This window comes from Budorcas taxicolor, chromosome 19, assembly GCF_023091745.1.
Source record: "Budorcas taxicolor isolate Tak-1 chromosome 19, Takin1.1, whole genome shotgun sequence".
NCBI lineage: Eukaryota > Metazoa > Chordata > Mammalia > Artiodactyla > Bovidae > Budorcas > Budorcas taxicolor.
This window is the reverse complement of record NC_068928.1, coordinates 38,233,769-38,255,865: the sequence shown is the minus strand read 5'-3', so window position 1 is coordinate 38,255,865 and position 22,097 is coordinate 38,233,769. Positions and strand designations below refer to the sequence as shown.

The following is a 22,097-nucleotide window of genomic DNA, read 5'->3' as shown; positions in this document are numbered from 1 at the left end:
TAGTTCATCATTGGAGCGTCACTTCACAGGTCTGCAGGGAGAGCTAATGCCAGGAGGAAGAGTTTGGCCTCACTGTTTGGCTTCTTACAGACCAATAGGCTCTTTTCTCTTAGATTCTATTAAGTTTGGGGCTCTGCAGGCCTGTCAGAGGAGAGAAGAAGTGTTAAGAAGATTCTGGCAACTGTCCGGGTAAAGGAGCCTCCTGGCATGACAGCAGAGAGGACAATTCATTTGGATATCTTTGGCCTTGAAATTGCTAGTTCTTCTGTTGGTGAATAGTAGCGTTTTGGAAAAGTCGCACAGTCTCTTGTAGCCTGAACAGTTGCTTTCACTATACGTATATGATCATTCACAAGCTTGCTTTACGCAAGGATTGCCCAACCAAGGCCTTTTTGAAAACATTTAAGCTTGTTGCAGCTAACCAGTAGACCCTAGTGTTGGCTTGGGTTTAGCAATCTTATAGACCTTGCTCACCCACATTTCTATGATGAAATGTAATATATTCTTCTAAGATGTAACATTACCTCCTTTGTTCTCTGTCAACACACAAATTGGAAGCTTTATGTTGAGAGATTGAAAATTTGAGGAATTATTTTGCAGGAGATAGACAATGGCCACAGAATGAAGGTGCAGAGAACTGCTTTAAAGGGTGTATAGAGTATCAGAAAACGTAGAGATGTGAGTGCTTTTGAATTTAAATGGTTAAATTGTCCAATCTGAAACTTCGTGAGCTGCAGACTTACAGCAAAATCTATTTGGAGGCGCTCTAGTGTTTTCTTATTAGTGTATTGGGTGTTATATCTGGAGTTTCCCTTTGAGCAGCTTAACTGGATTTGTGAATGTCTTCCCAGCAAGTTCTGAACTAGCTGGGCTGGAAGCCAAGATGGGCTAAGAAGTGGATATCACTGTGGAATGCATTTGTTGATGCTTTTTTGTTTTTGCTTTGCTTTTGTTTTGAATCCACATGCATCTCCTCGAGTGACTTCCTTCTATTGAAGGAAGGAAAAAGAACTTTTTCTTTATTCCTTTCTACCCAGAGTCAGCACTTAGATCTTTGTATTTCTGAAACATAGTTCAAAGTCACTTTTCTCTGTTAAGAACTACTTCTTTGGTTATCAGATCTTTTGGCTAGCAGCATTCTCTTGGAGACCTCAGGGTGGGGAGGCCTCACTTTGCTGTCAGTTGTCTGTTGAAGCTAGGTTGGAAAGATGAATGAAGAAGGTAAAAACATGGGGCAGTACTAATTCAAGGGCACTATCTGTTTGAGTAGGAAAGGGTTAGAGATTGCCCTTGTGGAGATGCTCTCACTGGTGGATTTGTTCCAGTTGACAGGATTCCGAAATGGAAAACAGGTTTTTGTATTGCCTCACTCAAGGTGAGAAGAGAGCCCAGAAGCAAGCTGAATCAGCTCTGGCAGCCTGGGGACACTGCCACTTCCACTGCTCTTCTGAGGGGATATTCTGAGGATATCTGTGGATATTCTGAGGCCCCCACTGATGATGCTTCTCATCAGCTTGGCCTTCAGGCTGGCGTGCTCTTGGGAGATGAGTACTGCTCCGGAGCAGAGGAGTACAAAGAACAAAGTGCTCAGTTTTGCTGCTTCTCAGTTTACCCTCTGTGAGCAACTCCAAGCAACGTTGAGATGTCAGAGCTGTTTGCCACAGGAAGAAGGTGCTTGCAGACCCAGCTGAATCCTCCCTTTGCCCATCTCATTTCCCTGAGCTACAGTTTGTTTCAACATCAGCACTGCATGCTGTCTCTAGCCAGAAGCCCCACCTCACTGGATGCATCTGTCCCCAAGCCATGATTGAGGCTGTTAGGTGGTCTCTTCATCTCAGCCACGCAGTGAAAACGGCTCAGAAAGCAGCAGGCACTGGCCTGCACACTTCCAAATATCCTCTCCCTAGAGCTTCTTCTGCGGGGTGTTTGTTATCTCTCCTAGGGGACTCGGTGGAACCACAAAGCCGCCTTTCAGAGGGTGTAAATAGGGAGGAAGAGATGGCAGGGCGGGCCGTGTGATTGGATGTGGACTATGTCTGCCCCCAGCTAGTGTCTAACTGGAAGTCTTCTCAGACTAGCCTCAGAACAGACCAAAACATTTCCCAGCCATCAGAAGAATAAATGGTGACTCTCTCATCCCAGGGGAAATGAAGTTACCACTAACTTTAACCAGTTGTGTCCCGGATGAATGTACAGAGTGACTCACAAACGTGACGAAGCAGAGAAAGCATGTACATAAAGTTTGTACATAATGATATTCTTTAGAGGGGAAAAAGTCTGTCTTGGTTTCTTCTTTCCTGTTTTTGGCAGAGTTCTGAGGCCCAGTATTTTTGTACCGTTTCCTGGGACTCTTTCTCACCATCCCCTGCTGGCTGTCCTGTGTCTCCACTCACTTCTCTAGGGTCCCTTCCAGTCTGATAGGATGCGAGCTAGCAAATGATGTGGTCCCATTTTCAGGAGAGAGCTGCAGGGTGGAGACAGATAAGAGGTCTTCAGACAGCAGGGACCCGCATCGTCTTAACTCACCTTGGGAAAGAATTTCTCCCCATTACCTGTTCATTGAAAGAGGGATTGAGATGTGGCACCTGGTGTGTGGTGATGAGGTGCATGTCCGAGGTTTCTGTCCAGGAGAAAGACTCGACTGTGCTGGTCCACACACAGACTCTTGTCCCCATGTGAAGTGACTGGCAGAGTTGAGTTCCTTCTGTGATTGGGTCGGCTGAGCTGACCTGGTGAGTGGATGCCAGCACCTAGTGCCAGGATATGCAGATCTGCAGGTTTTTCCTTCGGTTCTTAGATTCTACTCACGCTCTCCTGCTCTGCAGCCTCCAGGACTCATTCATTCATCCACTCAACAAATATGTATATGAAGCATCTTCCTTGCCAGTAGGTAAGGAAGGTACATCTGGTAGAAGACATTAAGTAACTAGTAGATATCAGACCATAAGAAGTGCTAAGGGGAAAACGGAATAGAGGACGGGAGAACACGAGGGGTATGGTGTACATAGGGTTGTCAGAGAAGGGAGTTTGAGAAAACCCTGAAGGAGGGAGGGGAGGGATTGAGCCAGGCATAATCTGGGGAGTCTGTGGGGTCGTAAAGAGTTAGACAAGACCTAGCGACTAAACAACAACAATCTGGGGAGGGGAGACGGGGGTGGGACTGAGAACTCAAACAGAGAGAACAGTGAGTACAAAGGGCCTGCAGAGGGGCCCTAGCTGGCATGTACTGGAATAGCAGGGAGGCCAGCATGGCCTAAGCGGTGAGTGAGAGAGAGTGACAGCTAAGTCAGAGGTCACATGGACCCCTTATGTGTCATGGTGTGGACTTTGACTCCTAATTTGCCTGGGAGATAGTATGTATTAGGGACTCTGAGCAGAGGAGCAACAGGATTGCATTTAAGTTTGATGGGTCTCTGGATGCTGGTTGAGAATAAAACCAGCAGGGACAAAGAAGCCCAGCTAGGAGACTCGCAGATATCCAAGCGAGAGATGATGGGGACCTGAACCTGGGTGATAAAAAGAAGTGGTTGTGAAAGCAGTCAGATTCTGTATATATTTTGAAGATAGAGCTCAAGTGTTTCTTGACAAGTAGAGAGTGGGCTTCCCTAGTGACTAAGCAAAGAATCTGCCTGTAATGCAGAGATCCGGGTTTAGTCCCTGGGTCGGGAAGATCCCCTGGAGAAGGGAATGGCTACCCCATTCCAGTATTCTTGCCTGGAAAATTCCATGGACAGAGGAGCCTGGCAGACTACAGTCCATAAGGACACAAAAGAATCCAACAGGACTGAGCAACTAACACAGAGTGGAAAAAAGAAAGATCGAGGATGACTCCCAAGGTTTTAGGGCTGAATAGCTGAAAAAGTGGAGTTCCATTCAGTGCCCTGGGGAAGTTTGAAGGAGGCACAGAATTAGGGAGCTAACAGGAGCCCTCTTTGGGGCTAGGGCAGGTTTGAGTTGCTTACCAGTACATCCAAGTGGAGATAACAGTAGGCAGTCAAGATATACAAATCTGAAGATATGTTTAGGAGTCATCAGGACTGTGGTGGTTTAGTCACTAAGTTGTGTCCGACTCTTGCAATCCCATGTACCGTAGCCCATCAGATTTCTCTGTCCATGGGATTTTCCAGGCAAGAATACTGGAGTGGGTTGCCATATTGTCCAGGGGATCTTGCCGACTCAGTGATCGAACCTGTGTCTCCTGCATTCCAGGCAGATTCCTTAGCACTGAGCCACCAGGGAAGCGCCGACTAGGTCTGTGTGAACCTATATATATTATTGGTTTCTAAAGCTATGAGACTAGATGAAATCCCCCAGCAAACAGGTGTAGACAGAAAAAAAAACAGGACCTAAGACTGAGCCCTGGAGCAGACTAAGCATTTAGAATTTGAGAGACAGACCTAGCCAATGAATCTCAGAAGCAGCAGCCGGAGGGGTAAGAGGCCACCCTGCAGGCCAAGTGAAGATGTTATTTCAAGGAAGAAGAGGGGCCAACTGTCAGATAACACAAGCCTAGATCTAAGAATTAACCGTCCAACTTGGCAAATGGAGGTCCCTGGTGGTGGGGGTGATTTTTGTGGTGTGGATAGAAAGGGGCAACCTGGCTGGAACAGGTTCAAGAAAGACTGGAAGGAGAACAATGAGGGACAGCAAGTACAGTGGCTGTTGCGAGGAGTTTTGTTCGATAAGGAGAGAAATAACGATCTTGGCTGATAAAGGGAGTCTTCTTGATGAAATTGTGGCTGAGGCTGAGGTCAAACTTGGGAGAAGACTAGAGGGCTCAATAAGTGGGTGGAGAAGGGATCTGCAATCTTTACTTGCCTCTGGCAATAGCCACACCTGGAACTACTCTCTTTTCATGAAAATCAATGAAATTCCTTCTACTGTTATGGATCTCTTTTATATGATTATTCTAATTGTTGGATTTTTGCTCAGAGTATTTTAGAGTCTTTCTTGATCCTTTCTCTGTCTCAGTCCATTCTCAGCTCCCTTTGAGGTCCAGCTCAGTTTCCTAAAACCAGCTATGGTTTAGTCTTTCCCTTACCAGCTCTGAATTCTTCCAGGCTAGGCAACTGGACTGGGCCTAGGAACTGTTGCTGGCTTCAGGCCCAGGTGAGCTGACCAAAATAGCCAACAGAAGAACTGTTTGCACAGAGTGAAATTCCTCCAGGGGAAATACCATAGCAGACAGCCAAGAAAGCCTTAGTTAGGGTGGTAAGACCCAACGACACAATAAAAACCAAGTACCTCCAAGGCCTGGCTGTGGAATTTGAGCCAAGCTCTTTCTCAGTTGTGGTGGTTCTTTGTTTCCCTTCTCTCTCATCCCCTGGCTCAAGAGTAGTATTCTCAAGTGAAAGACCAGTGAAACAACCCCCAGTCTGGTGGGCAGGGCTCCAGGGCCCCGTCTGAAGCCTCTTCTGTTACGTGGTGCTCCCTGGGGCAGCCTGTGGAAAGAGCTCTAAAGGAGCTGCGCTCCCTGCCCTGTTGCCAGGGGAAAGTTCTGTGAAGGTGCCATGGCGCATATACACTGGCACAGAGCAGCGGCACTTGCCTCACACGCGGGGAGCACTTGCCCCAGATGTCAGGAGGGCTACACATGAGCTCTGAAGAAGGACTGGAGTTGGCCAGACAAATGGGGGAGAGTGTGCTTAGGCTCCAGGTGAGAATGTGTTGTAGTTCCTGAAGTGGAAAAAATGGAAATGTTTGTGGAGAGAGTTGAAAGGGCAAGAGATAAAGTGGGAGAGGTTGGGGGCGGGGGAGGGGGAGGTGGTCAGGGAGGGGAGGCTTGTTTTGGCCTAAACTATTGAAGGATTTTTTTGCTGACTATATAGAGCTTCTCCGTGTTTGGCTGCAAAGAGTATAATCAGTCTGATTTTGGTGTTGACCATCTGGCAGTGTCCAGGTGTAGAGTCTTCTCTTGTGTTGTTGGAAGAGGGTGTTTGCTATGACCAGTGCGTTCTCTTGGCAAAACTCTATTAGCCTTTGCTCTACTTCATTCTGTACTCCAAGGCCAGATTTGCCTGTGACTCCAGGTATTTCTTGACTTCCTACTTTTGCATTCCAGTCTCCTGTAATGAAAAGAACATCTTTCTGGGGTGTTAGTTCTAAAAGGTCTTGTAGGTCTTCATAGAACCGTTCAGTTTCAGCTTCTTCAGTGTTACTGGTTGGGGCATAGGTTTGGATTACCGTGATATTGAATGGTTTGCCTTGGAAACGAACAGAGATTATTCTGTCGTTTTTGAGATTGCATCCAAGTACTGCATTTCGGACTCTTGTTGACCATGATGGCTACTTCATTTCTTCTAAGGGATTCCTGCCCACAGTAGTAGATATAATGGTCATCTGAGTTAAATTCATCTGAGCTGACTGTGGCTCAGATCATGAACTCCTTATTGGCAAATTCAGACTTAAATTGAAGAAAGCAGGGAAAACCACTAGACCATTCAGGTATGACCTAAATCAAATCCCCTATGACTATACAGTGGAAGTGAGAAATAGATTTAAGGCACTAGATCTGATAGGCAGAGTGCCTGATGTACAGGAGACAAGGATCAAGACCATCCCCAAGGAAAAGAAATGCAAAAAAGCAAAATGGCTGTCTGGGGAGGCCTTACAAATAGCTGTGAAAAGAAGAGAAGCGAAAAGCAAAGGAGAAAAGGAAAGATATAAGCATCTGAATGCAGAGTTCCAAAGAATAGCAAGGAGAGATAAGAAAGCCTTCCTCAGCGATCGATGCAAAGAAATAGAGGAAAACAACAGAATGGGAAAGACTAGAGATCTCTTCAAGAAAATCAGAGACATCAAGGGAACATTTCATGCAAAGATGGGCTCGATAAAGGACAAAAATGGTCTGGACCTAACAGAAGCAGAAGATATTAAGAAGAGGTGGCAAGAATTCACAGGACAACTGTACAAAAAAGAGCTTCATGACCCAGATAATCACGATGGTGTGATCACTCACCTAGAGCCAGACATCCTGGAATGTGAAGTCAGGTGGGCCTTAGAAAGCATCATTACAAACAAAGCTAGTGGAGGTGATGGAATTCCAGTTGAGCTATTTCAGATCCTGAAAGATGATGTTGTGAAAGTGCTGCACTCAATAAGCCAGCAAATTTGGAAAACTCAGCAGTGGCCACAGGACTGGAAAAGGTCAGTTTTCCTTCCAATCCCAAAGAAAGGCAATGCCAAAGAATGCTCAAACTACCGCACAATTGCACTCATCTCACATGCTAGTAAAGTAATGCTCAAAATTCTCCAAGCCAGGCTTCAGCAATACATGAACCGTGAACTTCCAGATGTTCAATCTGATTTTAGAAAAGGCAGAGGAACCGGAGATCAAATTGCCAATATCTGCTGGATCATCGAAAAAGCAAGAAAGTTCAGAAAATCATCTATTTCTGCTTTACTGACTATGCCGAGCCTTTGACTGTGTGGATCACAATAAACTGGGGAAAATTCTGAAGGAGATGGGAATACCAGACCACGTGACCTGCCTCTTGAGAAACCTATATGCAGGTCAGGAAGCAACAGTTAGAACTGGACATGGAACAACAGACTGGAGGAAAAGGAGTACGTCAAGGCTGTATATTGTCACCTTGCTTATTTAACTTCTGTGCAGAGTACATCATGAGAAACGCTGGGCTGAAAGAAGCACAAGCTGGAATCAAGATTGCCAGGAGAAATATCAATAACCTCATATATGCAGATGACACCACCCTTATGGCAGAAAGTGGAGAGGAACTCAAAAGCCTCTTGATGAAAGTGAAAGAGGAGAGTGAAAAAGTTGGCCTAAAACTCAACATTCAGAAAATGAAGATCATGGCATCTGGTCCCATCACTTCATGGGAAATAGATGGGGAAACAGTGGAAACAGTGTCAGACTTTATTTTTTCGGGCTCCAGAATCACTGCAGATGGTAATTGCAGCCATGAAATTAAAAGACGCTTACTCCTTGGAAGGAAAGTTATGACCATCCGAGATAGCATATTAAAAAGCGGAGACATTACTTTGCCAACAAAGGTCTGTCTAGTCAAGGCTATGGTTTTTCCAGTGGTCATGTAGGGATGTGAGAGTTGGACTGTGAAGAGGGCTGAGCACCGAAGAATTGATGCTTTTGAACTGTGATATTGGAGAAGACTCTTGAGAGAGTCCCTTGGACTGCAAGGAGATCCAACCAGTTCATCCTAAAGGAGATCAGTCCTGGGTGTTCATTAGAAGGACTGATGCTGAAGCTGAAACTCTAGTTGGCCACCTCATGCGAAGAGTTGACTCATTGGGAAAGACCCTGATGCTGGGAGGGATTGGGGGCAGGAGGAGAAGGGGACAACAGAGGATGAGATGGCTGGATGGCATCACTGACGTGATGGATGTGAGTTTTAGTAAACTCTGGGAGTTGGTGATGGACAGGGAGGCCTGGCGTGCTGCGATTCATGGGGTTGCAAAGAGTTAGACATAACTGAACTAAACTGATTGAAGGATTTACTCTGGGGGAGTAGTTGAGTGAATTTACATTTTAAAAGATTGTTCAGACAAGACTGGAGGTTGGATTAGAGGTGGCTAGGCCAGAGGCTAGGGAGCCATCTTGAAGGCTTTGGGCTGTATTTCTGGCTGGGCTAAAGGTGGTTAACTCTAGCATAAGGCAGATGGAGAAAGATTCATATTTAGGAGGCAGACCCAGGAGGACTTGATGATTGGGTGGTGATGAGGATGGAGCTCTAGTTTCGTTGTGATTGGAAGTACCAGAAGGGGCTGGTTAAGCAGAAATATTTAGTATCCATTCAGCCTCCAGGCACTGGTGTCACGGTGCTGTGTAATAGGCTTGATGTAGCGGCTCAGCAGTAAAAACAGACCTGAGCCCTCTGATTTCCGTGAGTGTGGAAGAGAGACGTTAAGCCCATAATGATTTAATGCATGGTGAGTTACCAGAGGAGTTAACCTCGTGTCAAGGCTCCTCGAAGGCCTCTCCGAGGAAATGACATGCCTTTTACACAGTGGGCTTTTGAGGGGAAAAAAAAACAACCTGAGGTCTGAAGGGTGAGTCGTGTTAGCTAGTGAAGAGAGAAGAAAGAGTTCTGAGCAAGGACAGGGCAGGGATGAGAACAGGGAAGAGATGGAGACTCTTCAGGGATCTGAAAGGAGGCCCATGGTGACTGGGGATGAGCAGGCCAGGGAGAGAATGGGCCCAGGTAACAGCTCGGCATTGGCAGTTCTGTGGCCAACCCAAGTGAAAAGCCCACAGAGGGCTGGAGGTACTGGTCCACCACTCAGAACAGAGATGTGTAGCCCATTCATAGACCTGGGCTCATCAGCCTGGGAAAGGTACCTGAAGCCATGTGAGTGGGCACAGTCACCCCTGGAATGGGTGTTGGGTGGGAAAGATGATAGTGAGGAGCATCCGTACTGAAGGAATGGCCAGAGGAGCCCGCAAAGGGAAGAGGTGGCTGGAGAGGTAGGAGAAAATCTCTGGGGATTTCAAGAGGAAGGAATGGTCAAAGGGTCAGGGGTCTGCTGGATTTAACAATGAGGAGGGCCCTGGTCGCCTGGCAAGTGCAGTATCAGCAGAGACCTGGGGTGAAAGTCCAAGTGCGCAGGTGAGAAAGGAGCGGGACAGCAGGGTGCTGGCAGCTTTTCCACTAAGTTTGGCCAAGGAGTGAGGAAGCCGCGGCTGGAGGGATGGAGGTGGAGATGAACCATAGTATGTTCATCCAGATCTGGGACATTCACGGTTTTAAATTGGAATTAAGTTGGTTTCCAGTATAGGGAAAAGGAAAATCAAGAGTGGACCCGTCAGGCACTGAACAACCCCCAACCCCTGCCTGGAAGCCTTGTGTGACAGCCTTGGAAATTTTCCTTGGAGCCTAAGACAGCTGCAATTGCTGGTAGAGCAAACCACCATAAAACTTCATGAGCCAGGGAAAGGGGAAAGTTACAGCAGAGTCCTGATGCCAGCACAGACTGAGAGCGTTCTCCCTGCACCATCTTGGTTGGTTTCATTTTCCTCCCCGGCCGGCCCTTGAAATACTCCTCTAGGTCTCAAACCAGTGGTTTCTCTCCTGGAGTCTCGCAGAGCTTTGTGGGCCCCGAGCTGTGGAGCTGGACAACCAAAATGGAGACTCATCTCCCTGCCACATCCTGGGATGTCATTCTGCAGTGGCGTCAGGACTCTGCTCTAACTTCCTAACTGAAAAGCCACTCAGCCCAGCGGAATCTCTAGACACTTTGACTCCAGGGCGCTGATGACCGCAGAGGGAGAGAGATGGGAAAGGGAGGTGAATAAGCGCTGGGCCAGTTTTAATTTTGTTTGCACTGTATCCTTTTCTGGTGTCCTCCTGTTTCATAACAGGGGATGTCAGAGGGAGAGTCATTCACCATTTTTAGCTAAGTGAACCTGAGCCCAGGGGAGCCTCCTGGAAGAGCCCCTGCCTGCCCTTCCCAGCCCTGCCAGCAACTAACTCATCCTGTGTTTTTATCAGCAGTGAGGTTTGAGGATTATAAAAACATTTAAATTTTCAGATCAGATCATTTCATCCACCTTCCCACCCCACCGGAGGAACACACATCCTGCCTCTGGGTAAATGACTCCAGAGAAGGGAGAACATTACCTCAAGAGGCAACTGATCCCAGTGTTTGAAAGTTCTCCCCTCTAGAAAGCTGAAATTTCCACCCCAAAGTCTTGGTTCTTCTCATTCAGTACGTGTGTGGAATAAATGTCCTGGTGGACACCACCACAGCTGCCCTCAAGCTCCGCTTGAAAATCCCTCTTTCAAAACATCCCTCAGGATGGAACCCGACACTCCAGGCGGGGCCAGTACAGAGCAGACAAGGACTATTATTTTCTATGACTGAACTTTCGGAAATACAGTCCAAGATTGCAGTAGCTTTTTTGGCAACCACATCTAGGTTCTGTTGCTTCCCATATAACTTTGAGTCAAAACCACTGGGGCTTATTCACATGAGAAACACGGTGAAGCTCTGTCTTCCTGTCCTATGTGCATGCGATTTTTTTTTTCTTCTTAACTCAAATGCAGTGTTTACTCAACTTCAAAGTTTAAACAACCATTTATTGATTCCCCACTCTAGGCTCAGTATTTCTCATTACTGACGCCTCCTAGAATCGTGTTAGGGTGACCTTACCTCTGTTTTACAGGTGGTGCACTGAGGCTGGGAGAGGAAGGCCCCAGCCGTCCCACAGTCTGAATGCTCATTTTGGTCTGGAGCCTCATGCTCTTAAGCACTGCACACGCCGGTTTTTTTAAGTTCTCTTTGAACCCTGGTACAGACACCCATTGTGTTTACAATCCTCAGTTTTGTGACATCCATAAAGTTAATTTGCCTTCTAGGTCTTTTGCATGGTTTCCCTAACTTGGGTGGTGGATAGACTGCTTTGAAGCCATGTTTCCAGCCTGTAGGGCACAAAACCAATTTAGTGAGTCACAACTGGCATTTAAAAAAATGAAATAGAGTAGAAAAATATCAAAGCCCATCACATGTAGCAAGGGCAAATTTTATTTCAGGAAATTCTTATTGCATGAGCACAGGACAGGGAAGTATGTGGGGGTGTATGTGCATATACTGGGTCTTGATGTAAATTGTTTTTATGATTGTGGTTCATGGTCTAAATAGTCTAAACACTGCTCTAAAGGGAAGATGTTTTTTCAGTCAACTTAGGTTGTTTACACTGTAAGGCTGCAACCTTACTTAATTATGTATAACAATCTGTTTATCAGTTCATAGATGTAGTTCCTATAAAATTAATTCAATAACTAAAGAAAAGCCAATAAAATCAGCATCATTTGGTGGGGGGAAAAGTTGACTGAACCTCAGTTGCTGCGGTCAGTATACGTTCAGCACAGATTTGACACCCTGGCTCCTTGAGTTCTGCACACCCACCCTGCTGTGTCTAGTGTCCAGTGACGTCCTCCGAGGCTTCTGAAGAGCCATCATCCATCACTTTGCACAAATGTACCATGAATTAAATGTGCAGAATTAAGTTGTCTTAAGCCCATGTAGTTAGAGTGGTGCCACTTGGTACCAATACAGTGGTACACAACTCACAGAGGCCCAGAAATGTGCAAACTGGTTAAGCAGCAGTTACTCAGTCATCTGTAGTTACATGTTCTTTTTTGGCTGCCTCACGAGTCAGTGCGTGATCCTAGCCCTGACTAGGGGTCAGACTCATGCCCTCTGCAGTGGAAGTGCAAAATCTTAACCACTGGACCACCAGGGACTTCCCAGTATGTGTTCATTTTTAAAAGATGATCATCGCAGTGAAAACACAAGAATGAAACATTCTGCTAGAAAGAGCATGAGCCTCCGAGGGGAACCCTGCCAACCCGGTCGGGAGACCCACCTCTAGCAGGAGACCCTGGCTGGCCTCACAGCAGCACACTGCTCAGGACAGACTGGATCTCAGCACTTAGGCAGAGGCATGTTCAGCTTAGCCCCCAGACTAGACTATTATTCTGCATGTAGTTCTTTCCCTTCTTGTTCATTAGAATACTGTGACCGTTTCGGTCAAATGCCCTGTTGATTCACAGGGAGCTTTTGTATACTATTCTCTCAGTGTAGCCATCCAAAACCCCATTAAAAAGAAACAGGTTTGTTCAGCATGACTTGGTTTTAGCAACCCCATGCTTATTCCTTGAGATCACTGCCTTCCTTACCTTAGTAACTGTAGTGCTGTTCAGTCGTTTGTTCTAGGGTTTTGCTGAGGATCAGTGTCTGTGATATTTCAGGATCCACCTGTACGATCTGCCCGGAGCTGCCCTCTGGCTCCTCACACAGTTTGCTGCAAAGTCTCTGCCTACTGTGGAGTGCAGCTCATGTGGCCTCGGGGCCTGGAAACCGTTTAGGGCATTGACGAGCCTGCTTACTAACCTGTCCTGGGCTGCAGTTCCTGCTTTACCTACCTTTTCTTTACCTTTTCTCATTTAAGAATCATTCTCCCAAAGAGAAACCAGAGACCAGCCAAACTGTGAGTGGTTCCAAGCGCTCAGTGCCTGAGCCGTTCTGCCTCTTCCCGTCTCTGAGTGATACCCTTCTTGTTTCTGTACTTCCTGAAACCTGCTTTCCAAAGGTCTGAGGTGTACCCAAGTCTGACTCTCTGCACGGTGCTCTTTTTCTTGTGATCTGTAAACTATAAGAGGGCTTAGAGTCGCAAGCTCCCCTGATTTCCGTTTTACTTGTCTTCTGTTTCTCCTAGATCAGACCTAAGTTCAGAGTAGAGAGTCCTTCATTACTCCCTCAGCGTTCTTTATTTTCCTTTATTTAAAACGAAAGTATAGTAGAGTATATTCATTGTGGGGAAAATGAGAAAATACAGAAAAATGGGAAAAATTCTTTAAATGAAGCAAAAATCTACCACCAGGAGATAATGGCTTTTAACATTTTAGCCTTTTTTTTTTTAAATAGATTTTTTCCCTGCTATATTCATATATAGAATTATATACTCATTTAAGAAAAAGTAGGATTTATGATATCTTCATTCTCATTACATTCAGTTATTAACTCTCCTAGTCTTGGTGATACTATGGGGCCATGCCTATCATGCTATGTAAAACTAAATTTATTTAAAGTAATTATTCATATGCGCGTGCGCACGCTCTCTCTCTCTCTCTCTCTCTCTCTATATATATATATATATATATAGCTCGATACCTAGGCCATTGTGTTCACGTGGTAAAGGCTGAGCATAAAGCAATCTAGACTTTTTACATGGAGTGGGTGTGTCCTTCTTGTCAGAGATCCCAGCTCAGCGATGCTTCTCTCCCAGACTGGCTTGGCATCTGGTTACAGCAGGAGTGAGCAGAAGCCCTTGTCAGAGCTACAGGAATAGCTGGGGGGACGCCCCTGCCCACCGTATAGGGGCCCCAGTCTAGCTGGGGAGAGGCAGCAGTGCTTGGAAGAGAGGGCTCCATTAGGTGGCACCGCTTAGTTACTGAAGCCCATGTTTTTATAGTCTTGGTATCTTTACATTATTCTAGACTTTTTGATGGTTGGAAGACAGCCCAGTGGAGCCAGGACCAGCTGTCCTCACAGCCTGGATGGCTAAGTCTGAGAAAGAGAGAAGGTCTTTGTAGGGTTGCTAACGTTGAGTAGGGTAGTGTGGGGAAAGGTCATCAACCTCTCGTGGGGAAGCAACGGCAAATAGAGGCAAAAAGAAAATCTGAGGCCAGGGGACTTGGGTTCTTTTCAAGCCCCATGAGTATTATTCCATCTCTTTTCTTCCAACAGAACCACAGACCAGCATGGCTGCCACTGCCGCTGTCAGTCCCAGTGACTACCTGCAGCCTGCCGCCTCTACCACCCAGGCGAGTGGGCAGTGGGCTCTGGGGGTTGGGGGCTGCATTAGCCTGGAAGGGCTTGCTGAAGCTGACATGAAACCACAACTGAAGCTCTGTGCTGGCTCACTATAACTGCCCAAGGCTGTGAGACCAGGGAGGGTTCAGTTTTTCACTTTTTCTGACCTAACAAACCAAGGTAGCTCATCTAAGGTGCAACAGTTGAGTCAGGAGGAAAAGCAGGATGCAACTCAAGGTCCTTCCACCAGACCCGCTGACCATACAAGGAAAACAGAGACTGTCCCTGCGCCCCAGAGGCTCTTTCCTTGTCCATCGAAAATGTCATGTCCCAAGCACTGGAAAACACTTTTCCAAAGGGTTTATTCCTCCTGTCCCCTCCACTTGTCTTTCTCTCCTTCCCTTCCTCTGTGCTTCCTCACTTGATGAGTCAAGGATCCTTTATCGCTGGGGTGGGGTGGGCGCTAATAGAGCTCTGTCTACAAGCTGAGGGTGATTCTAGATCCCCATTAGATACCATTAGGCCCAGGGAGTAAGAGGTCAGCTCATGTTGCTAGTTAACCCTGTCAAGGGATGCTTCTGGGGAGTTCCTTCCTGAGAAGGGCACTTTCCACCTTTTCTCTGTTAATTCCTCAGTGGAGAAACCACTGGGGATGGGGAGACTGGGACAACTGCAGGGAAAGGATGCTGGCACCCCACTCGTCAGGTGGAGAGGAGCCTGCCAGGAGGAAAGGATCCTAAAGGGTGGGGCGGCTGGGCAGCAGGCCTCATGCCTCACTCTTGGTCTCCTCCTGGTGTTTTGCAGGACTCCCAGCCATCTCCCTTGGCGCTGCTTGCCGCGACATGTAGCAAAATCGGCCCTCCAGCTGTTGAAGCTGCGGTGACGCCTCCTGCTCCCCCTCAGCCCACTCCACGGAAACTTGTCCCTATCAAACCCGCCCCTCTCCCTCTCAGCCCCAGCAAGAATAGCTTTGGAATCTTGTCCTCCAAGGGAAACATACTTCAGATTCAGGGGTCACAGCTGAGCACGTCCTACCCTGGGGGGCAGCTGGTGTTCGCCATCCAGAACCCCACCGTGGTCAACAAAGGGACCCGATCGAACACCAGTATCCAGTACCAGGCAGTCCCTCAGATCCAGGCCAGCAGTCCTCAGACCATCCAGGTGCAGCCCAGTCTCACCAACCAGATCCAGATCATCCCTGGCACCAACCAAGCCATCATCACCCCGTCCCCGTCCAGTCACAAGCCCGTCCCCATCAAGCCAGCCCCTGTCCAGAAGTCGAGTACGACCACCACTCCGGCACAGAGCGGGGCCAATGTGGTGAAGCTGACAGGTGGCGGCGGCAATGTGACCCTTACTCTGCCTGTCAACAACCTCGTGAACACCAGCGACCCTGGGGCCACCACTCAGCTCCTCACGGAGAGCCCCCCTGCCCCGCTGTCTAAGACTAACAAGAAAGCCAGGAAGAAGAGTCTTCCTGCCGCCCAGCCCCCTGTGGCCGTGGCCGAGCAGGTGGAGACGGTGCTGATCGAGACCACCGCGGACAACATCATCCAAGCAGGAAACAACCTGCTCATTGTTCAGAGCCCCGGCGGGGGCCAGCCAGCCGTGGTCCAGCAGGTCCAGGTGGTGCCCCCCAAGGCTGAGCAGCAGCAGGTGGTGCAGATTCCACAGCAGGCCCTGCGGGTGGTGCAGGCCGCGTCCGCCACACTCCCCACCGTCCCCCAGAAGCCCTCCCAGAACTTCCAGATCCAGGCTGCTGAGCCGTCACCTACTCAGGTACCACGCTGACCTTTCCGCAGAGCTTCCCTCTCCTCCTCAGCTCTAAACGTCTGATGCTCCGTTCCACTTGGCTCGCTTTTCTAGGTGATGCTGATGCATCTTCCCATCTGACCTCAGCGTTGGGAGTCAGGATCGTTTGGGATGGGTAGTGAGGGCCCATTTCTGCCAGATCGTAGGGCCACATACTGCTTATCTTTAGAAATCAGGTACAACATCCATATATACCTATATTTTGAAAACTTCCTTTGGGGGGTCTTTTGGTAGAGGGATGAGTAGGTGGCAGATATGTAAAGTTCAGGGACTTCCCCGGCAGTCTAGTGGTTAGGACTCTGCTTTCATTGCAGGGGGACACAGGTTTAATGCCTGTAGAGGAACTAAGATCCCACGTGCCGCAAAAATTTTATTTTTTTTATTCTAGAACTACATACTCAGAATGATAGTAAGAGTGAAAAAATTCTAGTCAGAACCATAGAATTTGATATAAAGTAAGAAAACCAATGAGAAAAATGCTAATCATTGTTAATGACAAAAGTTCAGAAGAGGCACCCCTCCCTAGCTTTATAGCAGGAACATTTAGGATAGATCTATCTGTAATGCTGACCTAAACAGGAACTTACTTTTGGCATTTGTTAGGGGGCTGTAATATTCAAATTTATATGGCTCTGCAGGGCAGCATTTATACTTTGTGTAAATTTAGTAAAAGCCAGAGATTAGGCCCATGTTGCAGATGGAGAACCTGAAACTCAGAGAAATTATTAATATCCAGATCTAATAGAGCACGAATAACTGGATTCAACATAAACAGCCAGGATTCAACTCAGATTTCAGACCCACACTTTTTTTCCTTATTCCACCTTGGCTCACTGTGTTATGTATGGCAGGGGCTACACTTAAAATTGTACAAAGATTTCTTTTTGAACATAAAAACCAGCTCCTGCCATGGAGGAATTTATAATCCAGCTGTCTGTAGAGAGGACCAGGGCATCAGGGAGAGTGACGACAGTTGTGCGGGTGGAGAAGCACCCTGGGGAGGAAATCTGAGGCCTGCCCCCAAGTGCCTCCTCCCTTCTGGTATATTGCACACTGCCCAGTGGCTTTCTATGAATCAGTGTAATTTGTTGTAGCACGTGTGAGCCTCCCTTATCAGACCTACCTTGATGGTGAAGAACTGAGGCAAGACTGCTCAGGTGCTGAAGCCTCCAGGCACCTCCTTCTCTTCCCTAAGGTCCCGGGTCTTGAGACTGATGGAGGCAGGGCTTAAAATCGGGGTCCTCCTAAGGAAGTAAGAATACATGTGCAGAAAGATTTAGCGCTACAACATTATTTTTTAATGATAGTATATTTCCTGAGGTGCTGTCTGTCATCCAGCTAAAACCCAGCTATTAATTGGATCTTCTAGGCGAATTTCAATCTTGTCACTAAATAAATTCCTAAAAGTGGGTCAAAGGATATGCATGTTTTTAAAAATGTACTATACTCTCTATGAGAGAGATTCGCAGTCCTCAGTCCTGAGGTCACATCTGGCCAATTTGTGTGGTTATTCACCATAAGACAGAGACCTCAAGACCTGCGTAGCCTAAAATATGTATGTATTATCTTCCCTTTAGAGAAAAAGTGTGTTGGACTCTGCTCTGTATTGTGAGAAAGAAAATGTTCTAGTAACAGAAATTTTGGATATGCAGAAAATAGCAATGATTTGCAAAAGGGGCAGGCACATACCAGAAAATTGAGGATGAGATGTGTACTTAATAATGGATAACATGAGGTTTGTTTGCTTTTAACTGAGAAATATGGTCCTAAATAATCCAAGGATCAAAAATAATCCCAATCAAAAAAAATAATAACTCCAGTCAAAATCATAGCAGACTTTTTTTTTAACAAATCATTTGAGTATAAGTTGCCATCTTGCCCCTGTTACTCCCCAGTGTTTTATAGAAAGTGTGTAATTCTTAAACACAAGAAGGACATTCTACATAACAACAGCACAACCATCAAGCATAGAAAGCTAGCAAGGATGCACACTTTTAATTCAGAGACTCCGTTCAGGTCTCACCACTTGCCCCAGTGATTCCTTTGTGGCAAAAGGATCTCCTAAAGGCTGTTTTCACTTGTTCGAAGAACATTCACAGTGCATCTTTTGTGAGATCATCATTTAGCTGCCTTCTAATTCTTCAGTTCAGAGATTTGGCATTATATTTTTCTATGCTAAGTAAACTGTTTTGTTTCAAATCAGCAGATAACATCTGTCAGCTTAGTACAGGGACGCCATCAGCCCTGTTTGTTGGGCATCAGCAGGGGGTAAATGTAGGTCTGGGCTAGTTGGAGAAGACTTGGGTGGACCAAGAGGTCCCCGTTTCTTCCTTGGGGCAGGGAGATGGCGTTGCATTGAAACGTGGCAGGTGCCAGGACTCTCAGGGGGCACTGACTTTTTCTCTTTGGTGCCTCCCAGGTCTACATCCGTACGCCTTCTGGTGAGGTACAGACGGTCCTCGTCCAGGACAGCCCCCCAGCAACAGCTGCGACTGCCTCCACCACCACTTGTAGTAGCCCTGCGTCCCGTGCTGCCCATCTGAGTGGGACCAGCAAAAAGCACTCGGCTGCAATTCTCCGAAAAGAACGACCCCTGCCAAAGATTGCTCCTGCTGGGAGCATCATCAGCCTGAACGCAGCACAGCTGGCAGCAGCGGCCCAGGCCATGCAGACCATCAACATCAACGGTGTCCAGGTCCAGGGCGTGCCCGTCACCATCACCAACACTGGCGGTGAGGGAAGTCCCCTGGGCTGGGGTGTGGGCAGCATGCCTTTGCATCCCACACATAGGCCTGACATTTGCCTGGTCCCTGCCATCTTAAAAGCATGTTCCTTCGTCCTTACATCAGCTTTGTGAGATAGTTTAAGACACATGTTGGCCTTCCGGCAGCTAAAGACCTTGAATATGATGGAGAGCATAAGATACACTCAGGAAAACTTTCCAGCTAACATATGCATACAAAATAGTTTGGTGCAGACCAAAGACCTGTTCAGGGGAGGCTCTGGGTAAAGGTACTTGAAGGAAGGCTTTTTGGAGAAAACCTTGACTTAAGGTTGACAGAAGAGAAGGGAGCCTTTGGCAGCAAGACTGGCTTGTATGGCACTCAGTTCAGTGGCAATATTTAGTAATATCTTCAGTATGAAAGCCACCTTGCAGATAATAAAACACTAGTTACTGAGCAAAAATGGTTCATTGCATTCTTTAGCTGGGTGAAGGGCACTATTCAGAGTAATTGAATCTGTCTGAATCTCCTCCCTTCATCCTTGGTTTAGCAGCAGGGAGGAGTTCGCCTGCAGGCACTCCCCTGCTTTGATGGCTTTGTGCAGGTGCCGGGGGACTTGATTTATTCCAGAGTGCAAAGCACTGTCTCTCCCTCTATGAACAATAATTCCTGGATGCTTTTCTGGGAGCAGAGTTGGTGTCTCACAAGGACCTGAAGCTGGAGGAGATTCTGGGAAAGCGTTTCAAGATAGGACCCAGGTGGGCAGTGTCTGGAAGTGACTTCAGCCTGTGTAGCATAGTGGTTCTGGGCATTGACTCTGAAGTTGATGACCTGGGTTCAGATCCAAGTTCTATATGTTCTGGCTGTGTGACTGTGAGCCTCAGTTTCTTAATCTGTAGAAGGGGGATGATAGTACCTATTTCATGGGCTTATGAAGCTTAAATGCGTTAAATACATTTAAGATCTCTAAAATGGTATCAGGCACACAGCAGGCTGAAAACTCTTAGCCACTATGACTGTCACCCTCACCCTGTGCAGGAGGGCAGACAGGAGTCAGGCTCCCTCCTCTGCGCCCTTCAGCTTCCTCACCCTGAACTGTGCCCCCGTCCTTCCCATAGGACAGCAGCAGCTGACTGTGCAGAATGTTTCTGGGAACAACCTGACCATCAGTGGGCTGAGCCCCACCCAGATCCAGCTGCAGATGGAACAGGCCCTGGCTGGAGAGGCCCAGCCTGGGGAAAAGCGGCGCCGCATGGCCTGCACGTGTCCCAACTGCAAGGATGGGGACAAGAGGTAATTTGAGGCAACTGGCCAGGTGGCCAGCCCAGCGTGTGCCCTGTTCCTCAAGCCCTCCCTGGAACACAAAGAGGGGACGAGGCAGCAGTTCCTGCCACCTGGCCTCCTCCCCTTCCTGTGCTCTCCGGCCTGACCCCACGTTCTCTCTCCATCCTGTTCTGCCCCATCTCTACCTCCCGCTCTCTCTGCTTGTTCCTCTACCCCACCTTCGACCCAATTCCCAGGTCTGGCGAGCAGGGCAAGAAGAAGCACGTATGCCACATCCCCGACTGCGGCAAGACTTTCCGTAAGACGTCCCTGCTGCGGGCTCACGTGCGCCTGCACACCGGCGAGCGGCCCTTCGTCTGCAACTGGTTCTTCTGTGGCAAGAGGTTCACACGGAGCGACGAGCTCCAGCGGCATGCCCGCACCCACACAGGTCTGCCTCCCTCCCCTGCAGCGCCCTCCAGCCCACCCCCATGTCAGCTCCCCACCAGCGACGTGGAGATTCCTGGCCTGGCCACGGTACTGCCACACTGAGTGCAGGGTACAGACTCTCTTCTCTGGTGCAGGACTCCCCGGGAGGTTCTCACAGCCGTTCCTTTTTCATAGTGTTTCCCACAGTGAGGTCACCTGCGCTGCATGGCCTCGATGACTTCTGCCGCAGCTGCATAGTTATTTAACAAGCACTGTGCCAGGCTTGTTGTTCGGTCTCTAAGTCACGTCTGACTCTTTGCAACCCTATGGACTGCAGCACGCCAGGCTCCTCTGTCCTCCACTCTCTCCAGTTTGCTCAGATTCATGTCCATTGAGTCAGTGCTGCTATCTAGCCATCCCATCTTCTGTTGCCCTCTTCTCCTTTTGCCTTGTATCTTTCCTAACATCAGGGTCTTTTCCAGTGAGTTGGCACTTTGCATCAGGTGGCCAGAGTATTGGAGTTTCAGCTTGAGTATCAGTCCTTCCAGTACTCTGGGCTGATTTCCTTTAGGACTGACAGATTTGATCTTGTATGCCACGGAGATCTTAAGAGTCTTCTCCAGCACCACAGTTTGAAGCATCAATTTTTCGGCACTCAGCCTTCTTTATAGTCCAACTCTCACATCCGTACATGACTACTGGAAAAACAGTAGCTTTGAATAGATGGACGTTTGTTGGCAAAGTGATGTCGGTGCTTTTTAACATGCTGTCTAGATTTCTTTCCAGGGAGCAAGTGTCTTGATTTCATGGCTGCAGTCACCATTTGCAGTGACTTTAGAGCTCAAGAAAATAAAATCTGTCATTGCTTCCACTTTTTCCCCTTCTATTTGCCAAGAAGTGATGGGACCGGATGCCATGATCTTAGTTTTTTTTTGAATGTTAAGTTTTAAGCCAGCTTTTTCACTCTCCTCTTTCACCCTCATCAAGAGGCTCTTTAGTTTCTCTTCACTTTCTGCCATTAGAGTGGTATCAACTGCATATCTGACGTTGGTATTTCTCCTAGCAGTCTTGATTCCAGCTTGTGATTCATTCAGCCCAGTATTTCTTGTGATGTACTTTGCATATAAGTTAAATAACTAGGGTGACAATATACAGCTTTTGAACCCAGTCAGTTGTTCCTGTCCAATTCTAATTGTTGCTTCTTGACCTGCGTATAGGTTTCTCAGGAGACAGGTGAGATGGTCTGGTATTATCTTTTTAAGAATTTTCCAATTTGTTGTGATCCACACAGTCAAAGGAGTAGTAGTCAATGAAGCAGAAGTAGTTTGTGGTTTGTTTTTTTTTTAATTCCCTTGCTTTCTCTATGATCCAGCAAAGGTTAGCAGTTTGATCTCTGATTCCTCTGCCTTTTCTAAACCCAGCTTGTACATCTAGAAGTTCTTAGTTCACATATTGCTGAAGCCTAGCTTGAAGGATTTTGAGCATAACCTTGCTAGTATGTGAAATGAGCCCAAGTGTATGGTGGTTTGAACATTCTTTGACATTGCCCTTCTTTGGGATTGGAATGAAAACTGA

General features: G+C 47.4%; 1 protein-coding gene across 2 annotated transcripts in view; it reads left to right on the top strand.

Annotated features, from left to right (window-relative positions):
* The window catches only part of SP2 (Sp2 transcription factor), a 30,358-nt gene that overhangs the window by 4,964 nt on the left and 3,297 nt on the right, over positions 1-22,097 (top strand). The window contains exons 1-6 of one of the 2 annotated variants that reach the window (XM_052657502.1): positions 5,588-5,656; positions 14,230-14,306; positions 15,100-16,074; positions 18,527-18,839; positions 19,949-20,123; positions 20,351-20,544. In XM_052657502.1, the coding sequence (XP_052513462.1) occupies positions 14,244-14,306; positions 15,100-16,074; positions 18,527-18,839; positions 19,949-20,123; positions 20,351-20,544 (1,720 nt within the window). In that variant the 5' untranslated portion in view covers positions 5,588-5,656; positions 14,230-14,243. Of the gene's footprint in view, positions 1-5,587; positions 5,657-14,229; positions 14,307-15,099; positions 16,075-18,526; positions 18,840-19,948; positions 20,124-20,350; positions 20,545-22,097 lie in introns of those variants that run through there. The other variant, XM_052657501.1, reaches the window with a different exon arrangement.